Source organism: Theropithecus gelada, chromosome 16 (genome assembly GCF_003255815.1).
Source record: "Theropithecus gelada isolate Dixy chromosome 16, Tgel_1.0, whole genome shotgun sequence".
In the NCBI taxonomy this organism is placed as follows: domain Eukaryota; kingdom Metazoa; phylum Chordata; class Mammalia; order Primates; family Cercopithecidae; genus Theropithecus; species Theropithecus gelada.
Window position 1 is genome coordinate 2595477 of NC_037684.1, and position 12221 is coordinate 2607697.

Here is a 12221-nt window from a genome sequence, read left to right on the forward strand (position 1 = left end):
TTTTCTGTTTCAGCAGCACTGGCTCCTTCTTAGTCCCATGGAAGCACAGATCAGCATCATTGCCCCTGCAAACTTCTCTCAGCTTAGGAGAGTCCACTTGCTCTTTGCACATTGTTGACTCGAAATGAATATTAAACACCAAACCTCATAGAGGCCAGCCCTGCTGGGCGGGCAATGAACCAACCCTCTTTATGCCTGTTCATTATTATAATTAATATTGAGCTGAGGTTGGTGACGACCTCGCCCTCGCCAGGTATTTGGGCTATTTTAGCAGCTTATTCAGATCAATGACAGACAGCTCTGAATAGATAAACTCCCCGCCATCCAGACGAATCAATTGCAACACTGCCGTCACAACAAGCCCAAGAAATCAATCTGATTTCAGGCGACATGGTAACTCAGTGCTGGGCAAGCTGATTTTAATTTCCGCGTGGCTGAGACCCAGCTTCCTCTGCTCACTGGAGCACCCCTCTTTCCCAGTTGATGCTCTGTGCACACAGGTGCCCAGGGCCCTCAGAGGACTCAGGCCAGGGGGGCAGCTACATGGAGGACAGGGTAACCAGGAAGCTGTGTTACTTTGAGGAAGACTCTTGAACCCCCAGACCCAGAAGGAGCTGACTCAAATCCACTGCTGGGATCCTTGTTTTGCTGGCTTCAGCTTCGATTTTCCGCTGCCCTTTGCAAAAAACCAAGCCTGGAGGCCTTTCTGGGCTACCTCCCAAATCAGGCAGCTGCAGAGGTAGGCTGCCTATCTCAGGCACCAGGACAACTGCCCTTCTTGGTCTGGGAGATTGAGTTTGTCTGGTAGGGCAACAAAAAACTCATCAGGACAGATGCAGTCATGTATTGGGTGCCTACTTTATGCCCAGGCACCATGCTAAGTAGTTTATACACATCATCTTCCTAACCTTTGTGACAGCCCAAAGAGATCAGTAGCGATGATCCACATTTTGCAGGGAAGGAAAACAAAGCTCAGAGAGGTTAAGTAACTTGTCCTGAGTCACACAGTTTCTAAGTGGTAGAGCCTGGATTTGAACCCATGTGTATTAGACTTCTGTGTCTAAGCTTCAGCCACCACACTCTCCTAAAGATGACATCAGAGGTGCCCATACTCTCCCCCTGTCTAGATATTGCCTGGTTAAGTAATTCCTACTTGAGAGAGGAGGAAGCAGATTCTGAGAGGACAAGCCAGCGCATTTCCTTCAAGCTCCCAGGGGAGGGGAGCCTTTCTCATGAATTCTTACAATCAGCAATTGTTCCTTGAACTTTCATCTCAATGCTTCAGGTACTAAGTAGAGGACGTTGAGGAATGGGAGGGTCAAGAGGCTGAGCTGGCCTCCTTCCCACACCCCAGCTCTGTACCACCCCACTTCCACCCTATCCCATTAATAGGTCTAGATGGTGAGGTGAGGGGCTGGGACAGGCAGCAGTGTGTTAGGAGATGTGGCTTTGAAGTCAGCAGATCTGGGTCCAAATTCTAGCCCAACTACAACTTATTTGTTGAATACACCTGGGCAAATCTCTTAACCCCTTGGAACTTCCCTCATCCTGTCCATACAGTGGGGATAATATTACTCAAACCACAGGTTTGAGGATTAAGAGGGAAAATTGCATGGGAAGTGCCTGGTATAAAGTGGGTCCTCAATAGGCGTTGGGTTCTTTCCCCCTCTTGTCCCTGCTCTTTCTGAAACCCCATGCCTTGGGTGCCCAGTTCTGAATGGCGGAGGTCAGGGCATTTCAAATATGTTTTAGCCAAGAAACTCTTTTTTTTTTTTTTTTTTTTTTTGAGACAGAGTCTCGCCTGTCACCCAGGTTGGAGTTTAGTGGGCGATCTCACTGCAACCTCCACCTCCCAGGGTCAAGCGATTCTCCTGCCTTAGCCTCCTGAGTAGCTGGGACTACAGGCATGCGCCACCACGCCCAGCTCATTTTTGTATTTTTAGTAGAGATGGGGTTTCACCATGCTGGCCAGGCTGGTCTTGAACTCCTGACTTCATGATCCGCCTGCCTCGGCCTCCCAAAGTGGTGGGATTACAGGCATGAGCCACTGCGCCTGGCCAGCTAAGAAACTAATCAAAAGACACTTTATGAGGATGGCAAGGATACAAAATAGATAAAGGGGGAGTTGGTCAGATGGTGATAGGGGGCTGGGAGTTCTCCTGGCTTGAACCCCTCTCTCACCCCGGGCCCCATAACAGCCACTCAAGTGCTTTCCTCAAGCTCTGGGCCAGTGTGTAAAGGGCTGCCTCACTCTTAGGTATCTCAGGTCATGGGCTTCTCAGGAGCTCAGAAGTGATCACATCTGGTGATTTCTGGCTCCAACACTATCTCTCAGCCACCAGCTACCTTGAACCTGTTCTGGATTCAGGGCATGACAATTTAGGTGCCAAATAGGCAAAGCTGCTTCTGGCCATAGGGAGGCTGTATCTGGCTGCTCCGGGTGGGAGGTGGGGTTGGGCATCACAGCTGAGAGAGGCATAGATCTGGGGAGGGGTGGGCAGATGACCCAGGATTGTGCAGGGGGTCTCCATCCGTCTTGGGCAGCAACTTGCAGGCTTCCATGGGAAGGAGATGCCTGTTCACCAGGCTCAGCACTTAATATCCTCCCCGAGGGAGGCGGGAACCACAGGAAGCGGAAGCGCAGTGGGGAGAGTGACATACAACACCATACAGTGAGCAAGTGACAGAAGTGAATTCAAACCCAGGCCTGTGGGCTCCAGAGGGCTGGGGCTGCCCTTCACTCTCTCCTGTCCATATAGCTCTACCCCCAGCTCTCTGCAGAGAATTATCTATCAGCCCTTTCACCCACCAAACACAGAACGTGAAGAGAGAAACTAAAATTATAGCAGGAGGGAATGGGATTAGCTACTGGGAAGGACTTCCTGACTCATTAGCTTGTCTCTAGAATAGGTTATTAGAGAGGCAGTGCGCGCTCTCTCTCTGGAGGGATTTCAGATGGGGCTTCAGTTCAGCTGGGTCCCTGTGGCTTCCACTTCCTGAAAGCTACTGAGAGACAAGCTGACCCCTGATGTGTATGGCTTTGTTTTTCGTAAAGTTTATATTTTGAATAGGTAATACCTGTACATGGTTCAAATAATAAGGGTATAAAAGGTTGTTCACTGAACTCTCCCTCCAGCCCCCATCTCCAGGTTCCCCTCCCCAGAGGCAAGCAAAGTTACCTGCTTCCTGTCTAGACATATACAAGCAAACACGGACACATATTCTCTTTCTTGAGTCCTATTTTTAATACACAAGACATAACATCCCCTGCAAGCTCTTCTGTGCCTCGCTTTTGTCACCTGACAATATATCTTGGAGATTACTCCGAATCAGTACATAAAGAGCTGCCTCACTCTTAGGTGTCTTTTTATGGTCACGGACTTCTCAGGAGCTCAGAAGTAATCACATCTGGTTTGATTAGCTTCACATTTCCATTTACAACCTCCTCGCCCAGAGAGGGCAAGAAACCTCTCCAAGGTCACGCAGCAAGGACTAGGGACGCGCAGGGCTTCTCCCCCTCCTCCTCCTCCGTTCCCAGCTCCTGTCTCCCACCACCTCAAGGCTGAGCGCCGCCCAGGCGACCAGAAGGGAGCGGGGAGGTCTCTAACTGAAATGCCCTCCGTGCTGCCCATTTGCGATCGGCACCTGGAGGGGCGCGCGGTGCGCAATGCGGGCGGGGCCGTGGGGCTCCGGGTGCGGGCGGCGGCTGAGTGCCCACGTGGGTGCAGGCGAGGCCGGGCTGATTCCTCCAGAACCCCGCGCCTCGTGCTTCCCTGTAATGAGCTCTCAGGGCCCGAGGTGAGCTTCCTCGGCTGCTCACACGGCAGCCGCCTGGCAACAAAGAACACGGGGACTTTTTTCTTCCGTGCCTGACAGCTCATTAGAAGAATTAATTTACTCTAGCGCTGGCAGTTTAAAGGACATTATTTACTGGTTAATTGTTGTTATTACAAAATGTTAAATATCATTATTTATTTCCCAGGCCCTGACAACTTTCTGACAGGAATTTATTAGGTGAGACTATATCACCGATAGGCACCCCTGTGCGGGGCAGTCTAAGGGTGGGGGGTTTGCCCCTAGGCCTAGCTCTATAGGCAAGGCTGACACTCCCAGGGGCAGAACAGGAGGGGCTGCATCCTGGCCCACCCCAGGACAGAGGATTATTGTCTCCTCCTCATCCCCCATTTCTGGCCCCTGATGTGTGTGTGTGTCAGCGGGGCCGCGGGGAGCTGGCAGACAGGGGATATGCCTTGCATAAACCTGCAGTTTAGGGGTCAGGCTGGCAGTTACCGGAGGTCCAGCAGCCAGAATGAGGTCCAGACTTTGGGTCCTTCCTTTAAACAGTTATTTCCAAGAATGTTCCCCTCTCCTGAACACACAGAATTGAAGAGCTGGAACGAAGCCAGGTGGCCCGCTGGTGCTCAGAGCACAAACCAGTGGCTTCCAGGCTGTAAATGGCCTATGGACTTGAGTTTGACCTACTCAAGAGACTTCACATAAAAATGCACTTTGCTGGCTTCCTTTGAAAGATCAGACAATCTTGCCACAAGACTTGACCCACAGTCTTGCGTCAATTGGCGATGATCAGCTGGCACTGAAGGGCAGTGCTGTGCAAGGAGCATGCCTGCTCTCCAACAAAGGGAGGGTGCCACCTTCCCCCTTTGTTGCTTCTCTACATTATTTTCCTGGCCTCTGTGGGCATTCGAGTTTTCAAACCCGATCTACTCTAATGATCACATATAAATGTAGAAACTGAGCCCAGACAGGTTAAGTCTCTGATGGCCAGGACCACAGCCCCAGTCTACTTTTCTTTTCTTTCTTTTTCTTTTTTTTTTTTTTTAGGATGGAGCAATCCTTTATTTTTATACACTTTGACAAGGAAGTTTTCCATAAACAACCTTTATAGTGGAGAACAGAGAACAGGAAAATCAACCTCCAGACATCAGCAGCTGCTCTGCTCAGGGCCGAGGCTCTTCCTTGCCAATGTGGTGAGATGGAGGGGTGTCCTTACCTTCCTTTATCAGCATATCCTGCTGTTTCCTGATGGTACCCATCATTTTCTGCCGAAGCAAAGACTCTACGAAATCATCATATTCTATCTTGCACTCTTTCTCTGCCTGGATAACACTGATTCCATGTGCACATTCTATCCATTCTTTTTCTTTTTTCTTTTTTTTTTTTTTTTGAGACGGAGTCTCGCTCTGTCGCCCAGGCTGGAGTGCAGTGGCCGGATCTCAGCTCACTGCAAGCTCCACCTCCTGGGTTTACGCCATTCTCCTGCCTCAGCCTCCCGAGTAGCTGGGACTACAGGCGCCCGCCACCTCGCCCGGCTAAGGTTTTTTTTTTGTATTTTTTAGTAGAGACGGGGTTTCACCGTGTCAGCCAGGATGGTCTCGATCTCCTGACCTGGTGATCCGCCCATCTCGGCCTCCCAAAGTGCTGGGATTACAGGCTTGAGCCACCGCGCCCGGCCTATCCATTCTTTTTCAAAAGCACGGCATCGAGCAACAATCTTGTAGGGCTGTTCAGCACTCTGGATTGTCCACCATTGATCTATGTTAAGGCTGAACCTTTGCTGGATGTCCAAGAAAGGCACAGCGATCTGATACTCGTGTCCTTGTCTTTCTCTGGCCACCGCTTCAGGAAGACCCCCAGTCTACTTTTCACCACACTGTGCTGCCCCCTGAATTTCTCTGCTCCCACCTCCTCTGGGTCCAGTTTAGAGTGAGTTCAGACAGGGAGCACAGGTCTTCAGCAGCTTCAGAGGCAGGAACAAGAAGCAGCCTAGTGAGAATTTACGAGGATCATGGCCTTATAAATAGCATCTACTTATTCATTCAGCAAACAGTGTCTGGGAATCTACTACGAGACGTATTAAAATGGTTAGGACCCAAATTGTGTTGTCAAGGATATTAGTCTGGGGACACTGTTCATGAAGCAAGTTACACAGTGACAATACAAGGAGATGTCCGAGTAGTAGAGGCATAGGAAGATGGGATTGGTGGGGCTGGAGAGAATTCATCCTCATGCAGTGTTTTCTAGGCTGGGTGGACGGCCTGCATCCTCAAAGACAACGCATGTGTCTTATTTAATTCTCACAACATGGTGGATTGAAAATATTTGTCATCAGCTGATAAATAACGGCTATACCAGGCCTCAGACTCGCTGTCTAGATTCTTCCCCCAGGGTGGACGCTTGCAAGCCACTGCAGCCCTGGGGACCTTCTGTTCTAGCGGGTGGCACCCTTGCCAGTCTGTTGACTGGCAACCACATTTCACAACCAGGCTGATTACCCTCATTTTACAAGTGAGGAACCTGAGGCTCAGAGACAGACGAGAGAAGCTGGGTGTTGACGGGTAAAATGGGCCCTGGGAAGGAGAGAGAATTGTTGTCTGAGACCAACACCCAGCCTCGGGAAATGTGGGTCTTGCTGCAGGCTTCAAACAATGACCCTTTAGACAAGGTCTTGGGTACCATCCTTTCCTCCCCGGGAACTGACAGCAGTGGGTAGCCTCAAGAAAAATGTGGAGAACCAAAGGGAGATGAAAAGTTCTTTGAAAAAGTATGAAAACGGGTTCAATGGAGCCATTATTGCTGCTGTACTGTATATTATTATAAAGCTATTTCTGCCTGGCAGCCTGGTTTATGTTAGACCCTACCTCACTGCGTCCAGGTTACAGGCCCTAATTCCTCGTCTGGTGAGACAGAAAGAGACCAGCACTATTGGAGTGAATCCTGAGCTGATTCAGAAAGCGTACAGCTTGAGGAATTTTACAGATTCTCAGAATATCAGGGCTTGCTGTCCTTTGGAGGTCTTCACCACCCCCCTCATTTCATTTTATTGCCATATTAAATTTTTAAAAATTTAATTCACTTTTGGAATAGGTGATACGTGCCCAAGGTGCAAAATTCAAAAGGCGTAAAAGAGTATACGGTGAACGGGCTCTCCCACTGCTCAGAGGCAGCCAGTGCCAGCAATTGCTTCTGTTTCACTGTATTCAAAAATAGCATTGTTTCTCTTTTCTGTTCATGTAGAAAATACAGTAATTCCTGCAGAAGAAAGTAAAAAATCATATGTAATCCACTATTTGGAGTTGAACATTGAGTATTGTTCACATTTTTGGTGTTCACATTTCAGCCAGCCTTTTCTCTTTGCATAGATGCACGCATCTGTAGTCACAAACTTGCATAACCTGGTTTTATTACTTGTTTACATTAAATGTGATTCTTCAAAAATACAGATCAGAGAGGATACAAACTAAACTGATAACAATGAGTACCTTGGGGAAGAATAATGAGGTTGGGTAAGGATTGAAGGGAAATTTTTTAGAATGAAAATATATTGATATAGTACTTCCTCCTGTTATTCCTCTGGAATCTGATTTTAAATGACTAGATCAGAGGCTACTATTTAATCAATCCTTTATTATTGTGGTTTTAAGATGTTTGCAAGTCTTGCTATTGTAGATAAAGCTGAGATGGACGTTTTTGTATCTTTTTGTAGGTTGTAGCAAAAGTAATTGCTGTTCTTGCCATTGAAAGTAATGGCAAACCCAATATATCTTTGCACACTTATCTAGTTTTCCTTGGGGGTGCTTTAAGAAATGGACCTGCTGGGTCAAAGGTGGTGTATACTTTACGGCTTTTTGATCCATCACGTCAAATTTCCTTCCCTCTGGGCTGTCCCAATCTCCTGTTCCATCAGCAGAACCTGCCCCCTACTCGCACATCAGATTTGTTCAACACAGCACACATGTAAGGTCTGTGAGATAGTGAGGCAAACTCATGGTAGGCTGGGACAGCTTCTTCTCGGGGTGAAGAACCCTAGGATGCTGGCAGCAGCCCGGAGGGACCTCAGTGGCCACAGGGAAAAGTAGGAGGAGCAAGGAATGGGTATAGAACCCCCAGGCAGGTGGGGCAGGGTCCTCCACCAGTCCAAATCACAAGGCCAAAAGTTGTACAGCAACAACTCAAGGCTGGACCTGGATCCCCACCAGGGACCTAAGTGCCACCTTCTGCAGTGGCACCGCAGAGCTAAAAACACAGCCGAGATGGTTCCTCTTGGAGTTCTTCTAGCTCATGAGAGTTACATGGCCTCAAGATCATGTGGACATGGAGGACCTTCTAGGACTGGCTCCAACTCCTGCCTTCTCTAAGTGTCTCAGATTTGATTCCAGGTCTCCTCTTTGCTTCCAGGTGCTTGTCACTGCCCAATACTTGTGGGTGTCACCCACAGCCTTTGTACTTTTAGATTCTCTGGCAAGTTGACCCATTTCATTTGGAAAACTTCAGAAGAAATGGGGCAGACACAAGATGGACTTGCTGATTTAATTGAAAAGATGGTATTCTGAAAGCACCCCCTCCCCTCTGGAGCCCAGCATCTTCACAGTAGCTGAGGTTTCCTCTTGATGGGGGGAAAAGAGAAAGCCCAAGATTACATCTCATTGGTGAGATGAATAATACATTTGAAGCATCTCACAAACTGTGTTTGATCCGCCTAAAGCTTCAACCGTTAACGTATTTCTCTTTATCCCCAGCAAGGGAGGGCTGGGAACTGTCAACATTTTCCTTTCTGCCTAATTTGTGCCTTCTCCATAAAGAGAAAAGCAGGGGCTGGGGGAGGGAAGGAGACAAGAAAGGGAAGGGTGACACACATTCCCTGGAACAATGCAGTGAGTCACAGGACTGGGTGGTGTTCCCAGGGCCTGGGAACACTGGGGGTCATCAGGACACAGCAAGGGGTGGTTGACTCTGGGGAGAGGGGCTGTGCTATGTGTGCTGGGACCTGTTTGCAGGACTGTATGCTCCTAAGAAGTCAGTCCCTCGGAGGGTCCGTCTCCTGTGTTTCTGGTGGGAAATCAGAGGTGGGAAATTGAGCCTTGCCAGTTGCCAAGCACCAAAGATGCTTCCTTCTTTGGTGAAGCAGAGGGTAATGGTGTTAAAACTGCCCCTGACTGAGCTCAGGAACAGCACTGTGCCTGTGTTTTTACCAACATGCTTCCAGTCACTCTGTGTCTCTCTGCAGGCCGACCTTAGTGTTAAGGATCCTATCCAAGGTCACGCTGAAGGTAAGAGTCAGGCTACCTGGTCCAGAAGTTCACATTCTTAAGTGCAGTGCCATTCTCCCCCTCCCCGAGTCTCCATGACTTTGCCTACCTAGGCTCCTATTCTGGAGTAGGGTGGTTACGAGCAGACTCTGGAGGAAGGGGGGTGTGTTCTGAATCCTCTCACCAAGCCTCACTGTCCTCGTGTGTAAAACAGAGGTGTTAACAATAGTACCGACTCCATAGGATTGTGGTGAGATTAAATAAGTAAATATCCTCCGGTTCTCAGAGCAGTTCCTGGAGCATGGGACACACTGTGTGTATTAGCTCGTTTGTATTTTTCCCACTTCAATGAGCTGGTCTACGTGTGTATGAGCTCTTATTCCCAGCCTATTCTATTCCACAGTCTGGGAGCAGCCACCCCTCCCAGCTGGCCTTGAACCTATTTCATCTCCCCTATTGGGACGATCATCTCTGTTTCAATTCACATTATTTCCTAGCCCTCTTCCTCCCCTACCCAGCCTGGTTTGGGGCCCCACCGTCAGACCCTACCACATAACCCTCATTCCTAGAAGCTTCCCTGAGATCCCCCCAGAGTACCATTGATGCATATTTCACCAGGTCTTTTGCGTGAGTTCTTCTTTTTTCTAAATTAAAAAAATTATTGGTTGGTTTGTTTGCTTTTTAAGAGATGCGGTCTTGCTGCATTGCTTAGGCTAGATTCGAACTCCTGGGATCAAGTGATCTTCCCTCCTCAGCCCCTGAGGAGTTGGGACTACAGGCATGTGCCACCATGCCTAGATTAAAATTTTATTTTTAATTGACAAATAATAATTGTATATATATTTATGGGGCACATTGTGATGCTTTTGTTTTATTTTTATTTTAGAGACAGGGTCCCACCGTCACCCAGGCTGGAGTGCAGTGGTGCGATTATAGTTCCCAGCAGTCTCGAACTCCTAGCAGTCCTCCCGCCTCAGCCTCTTGAGTAGCTGGGACCACAGGCGTGCAGCACCATGCCTGGCTAATTTTATTTTGTTTTATTTTTGGTAGAGATGGGGGGTCTTGCTTTGTTGCTCAGACTGGTCTCAAACTCCTGGCCTCAAGTGATCCTCTCTTCTCAGCCTCCCAAAGTGTTGGAGTTACAGACATGAGCCACTGCGCCCGGCCTGATGTTTCAGTATATGTTTACAATGTGGAATGATTAAGTCAGGCTAATTAACAAATCCATCACATGATCTCACTTAAATGTGAAATCCAAAAAAGTTAAAGTCATGGAAGTAGAGAGTGGAATAATGGTAGCTGGGCACGGTGGCTCAAGCCTGTAATCTCAGCACTCTGGGAGGCTGAGGCAGGTGGATCAGGAGTTTGAGACCAGCCTGACCAACATGGAGAAACCCCGTCTCTACTAAAAAATACAAAAAATTAGCCGGGTATGGTGGCAGGTGCCTGTAATCCCAGCTATTCAGGAGACTGAGACAGGAGAATCGCTTGAACCCAGAAGGCTGAGGTTGCAGTGAGCCAAGATCGCACCACTGTACTCCAGCCTGGGCGACAAGAGCAAAACTCAAAAAAAAAAAAAAAAAAAAAAAAGGAATGATGGTTACCACAGGCTCAGGGAGGGGGTTGGATAGAGAAAGGGGAACTGTTAATCAAAGGGTACAGAGTGCGTGGTTTCTAATAGGTCCTCTCATTCCCATGGACTTTGCTGATTTGGGTGGCTCTTTTATCTCCTGTAATGGCCAGTACAGAAGACGTCCATTCCCTTGGTAACCAGCCGCACGCTTCCGCATGTGGGAAAGCACCAAGAGAGATGACATCTCTGGGAGGGAAACAGAGCAGATAGTCCCCACTGGGGAAGGAACAAGGGACCGAGGAGAGAGAGAGATGCTCCTAATAACTAGCAGTGCGTCTCCATCCTAAGCCACTCATTCCTGTACTTCAGTTTCCCAGCCTCCTTCCTCTGCCGATCCCCCGTGGGGAAGCTGCTCATTGTGTCCACCCTTAGTCCCCCAAGCTGCAGCTGTGAACTGGGCCTTATGCGCAGCAGCCAAGAGGCACCTCAGAATTCCCAAGTTCGGAACAGAAGGAAGGAGTCTGCCAAAGCAGGCGGTGAAACTAGATTTTGGGGAGGACTTCAAGTGTGGTTGGTGAGAGGGTGGTCCTGGGGAAGGGAGACCTCTCTCTTCAGGGCAAGGCAGGCCTGGGGTCCCAGTAGCCTGGCCTGCATGCCTGCCCAGTGCCCCAGAGCCCTTCTGTTCAGGCCTGGCATCCCACAGAGGTGGCATTCTGCTCAGGAGCTCAGAGCACAGACAAAGAGGCGTGCATTGCCGGGAATTGATTTGCGGGAGCAGCGGGGGCTTTCTCTTCCTCCTTACTTCCCTGGTCTTTGATCTCCTGTCCTCCATAGTCCATTTCTCCCCCTCCTTCCCTTGATTTCTTCCTCTTTCTCTTTCTTCAGCTGAATCATAGCCGCTCCCTAGAAGGCAAAGGCTGGGGGAGGCAGTTCTTTGTCCTCTTTTTCCCTTAACTAGGTGGGTCCTCGCTGTCCAGATTTCAGCCTTCTACCCAAGTCATGAGGCAGGATTTGGCCCATGGGGAAAGGATACACACACACACACACACACACACACACACATTTCCAAGGCAAGAGCTGAAACAGAGGCAGAAAAATCAAGGAAAAGGGGAGAGGCAAAGAGAGAAAGGGTTCAACCGTCAGAAAGACAGTAAAAGACAGAGATGAGGAGAGTCAGAGACAACGAAAAAAGAAAATTGAGCAAATTAAAAATTTTACAACCATCCAGCTAGTCTGCAAAAATGATCTTCCCCGCGGTCTTTCATTTATCTCATTATCTGACTCCTAATGTGCTTTTTCCCCCCTTTCTTTTCTCGCCACACTTGGTGCAAAATCTTATTAGATTTTTTTTTTCTGGCAGGGGCTTCATATAGTCTTTTTCATTACATTTCCTAATAAAAGCAATCACTAGGATGGCACGGCTGGAGGATTAAAAAGCCACCTCAGCAGCCTCCTGGCCAGCAGAACCACTACTCGTGGGAGCCTTGTTCACACTGCCAGGGGAGTGGGCCAGCCCCTGCCAGCCCCGGGTCAGGGAAACCCAGGCTGTGCTGTGGAATGTTCCAGGGCACAGATAGGTTCATGATACCATGGGAGAAGAA

At 48.9% G+C, this 12221-nt stretch overlaps 1 protein-coding gene across 1 annotated transcript; it reads right to left on the reverse strand.

Moving 5' to 3' along the window:
- Positions 1–4832: 4832 nt before the first annotated feature.
- Positions 4833–11459, reverse strand: LOC112609240 (NADH dehydrogenase [ubiquinone] iron-sulfur protein 5-like). The gene is made up of 3 exons (XM_025361761.1): positions 11423–11459; positions 5473–5637; positions 4833–5146 (listed from the first exon to the last, which is right to left on the reverse strand). Exons 1-3 carry the CDS (start codon positions 11457–11459, stop codon positions 4959–4961), a joined length of 390 nt encoding a protein of 129 aa, XP_025217546.1. The 3' UTR covers positions 4833–4958.
- Positions 11460–12221: the final 762 nt, after the last annotated feature.

Bases quoted from the DNA above. Each gene is read 5' to 3' on its own strand.
- LOC112609240 (XM_025361761.1), bottom strand. From the start codon at position 11,459: ATGGACTATGGAGGACAGGAGATCAAAGACCAGGGAA. The intron at 5,638-11,422 runs GTAAGGAGGAAG...GTCTTCCTGAAG, and splicing joins GGAGATCAAAGACCAGGGAA to CGGTGGCCAGAGAAAGACAA. The intron at 5,147-5,472 runs GCCGGGCGCGGT...AAGAATGGATAG, and splicing joins TTTTGAAAAAGAATGGATAG to AATGTGCACATGGAATCAGT.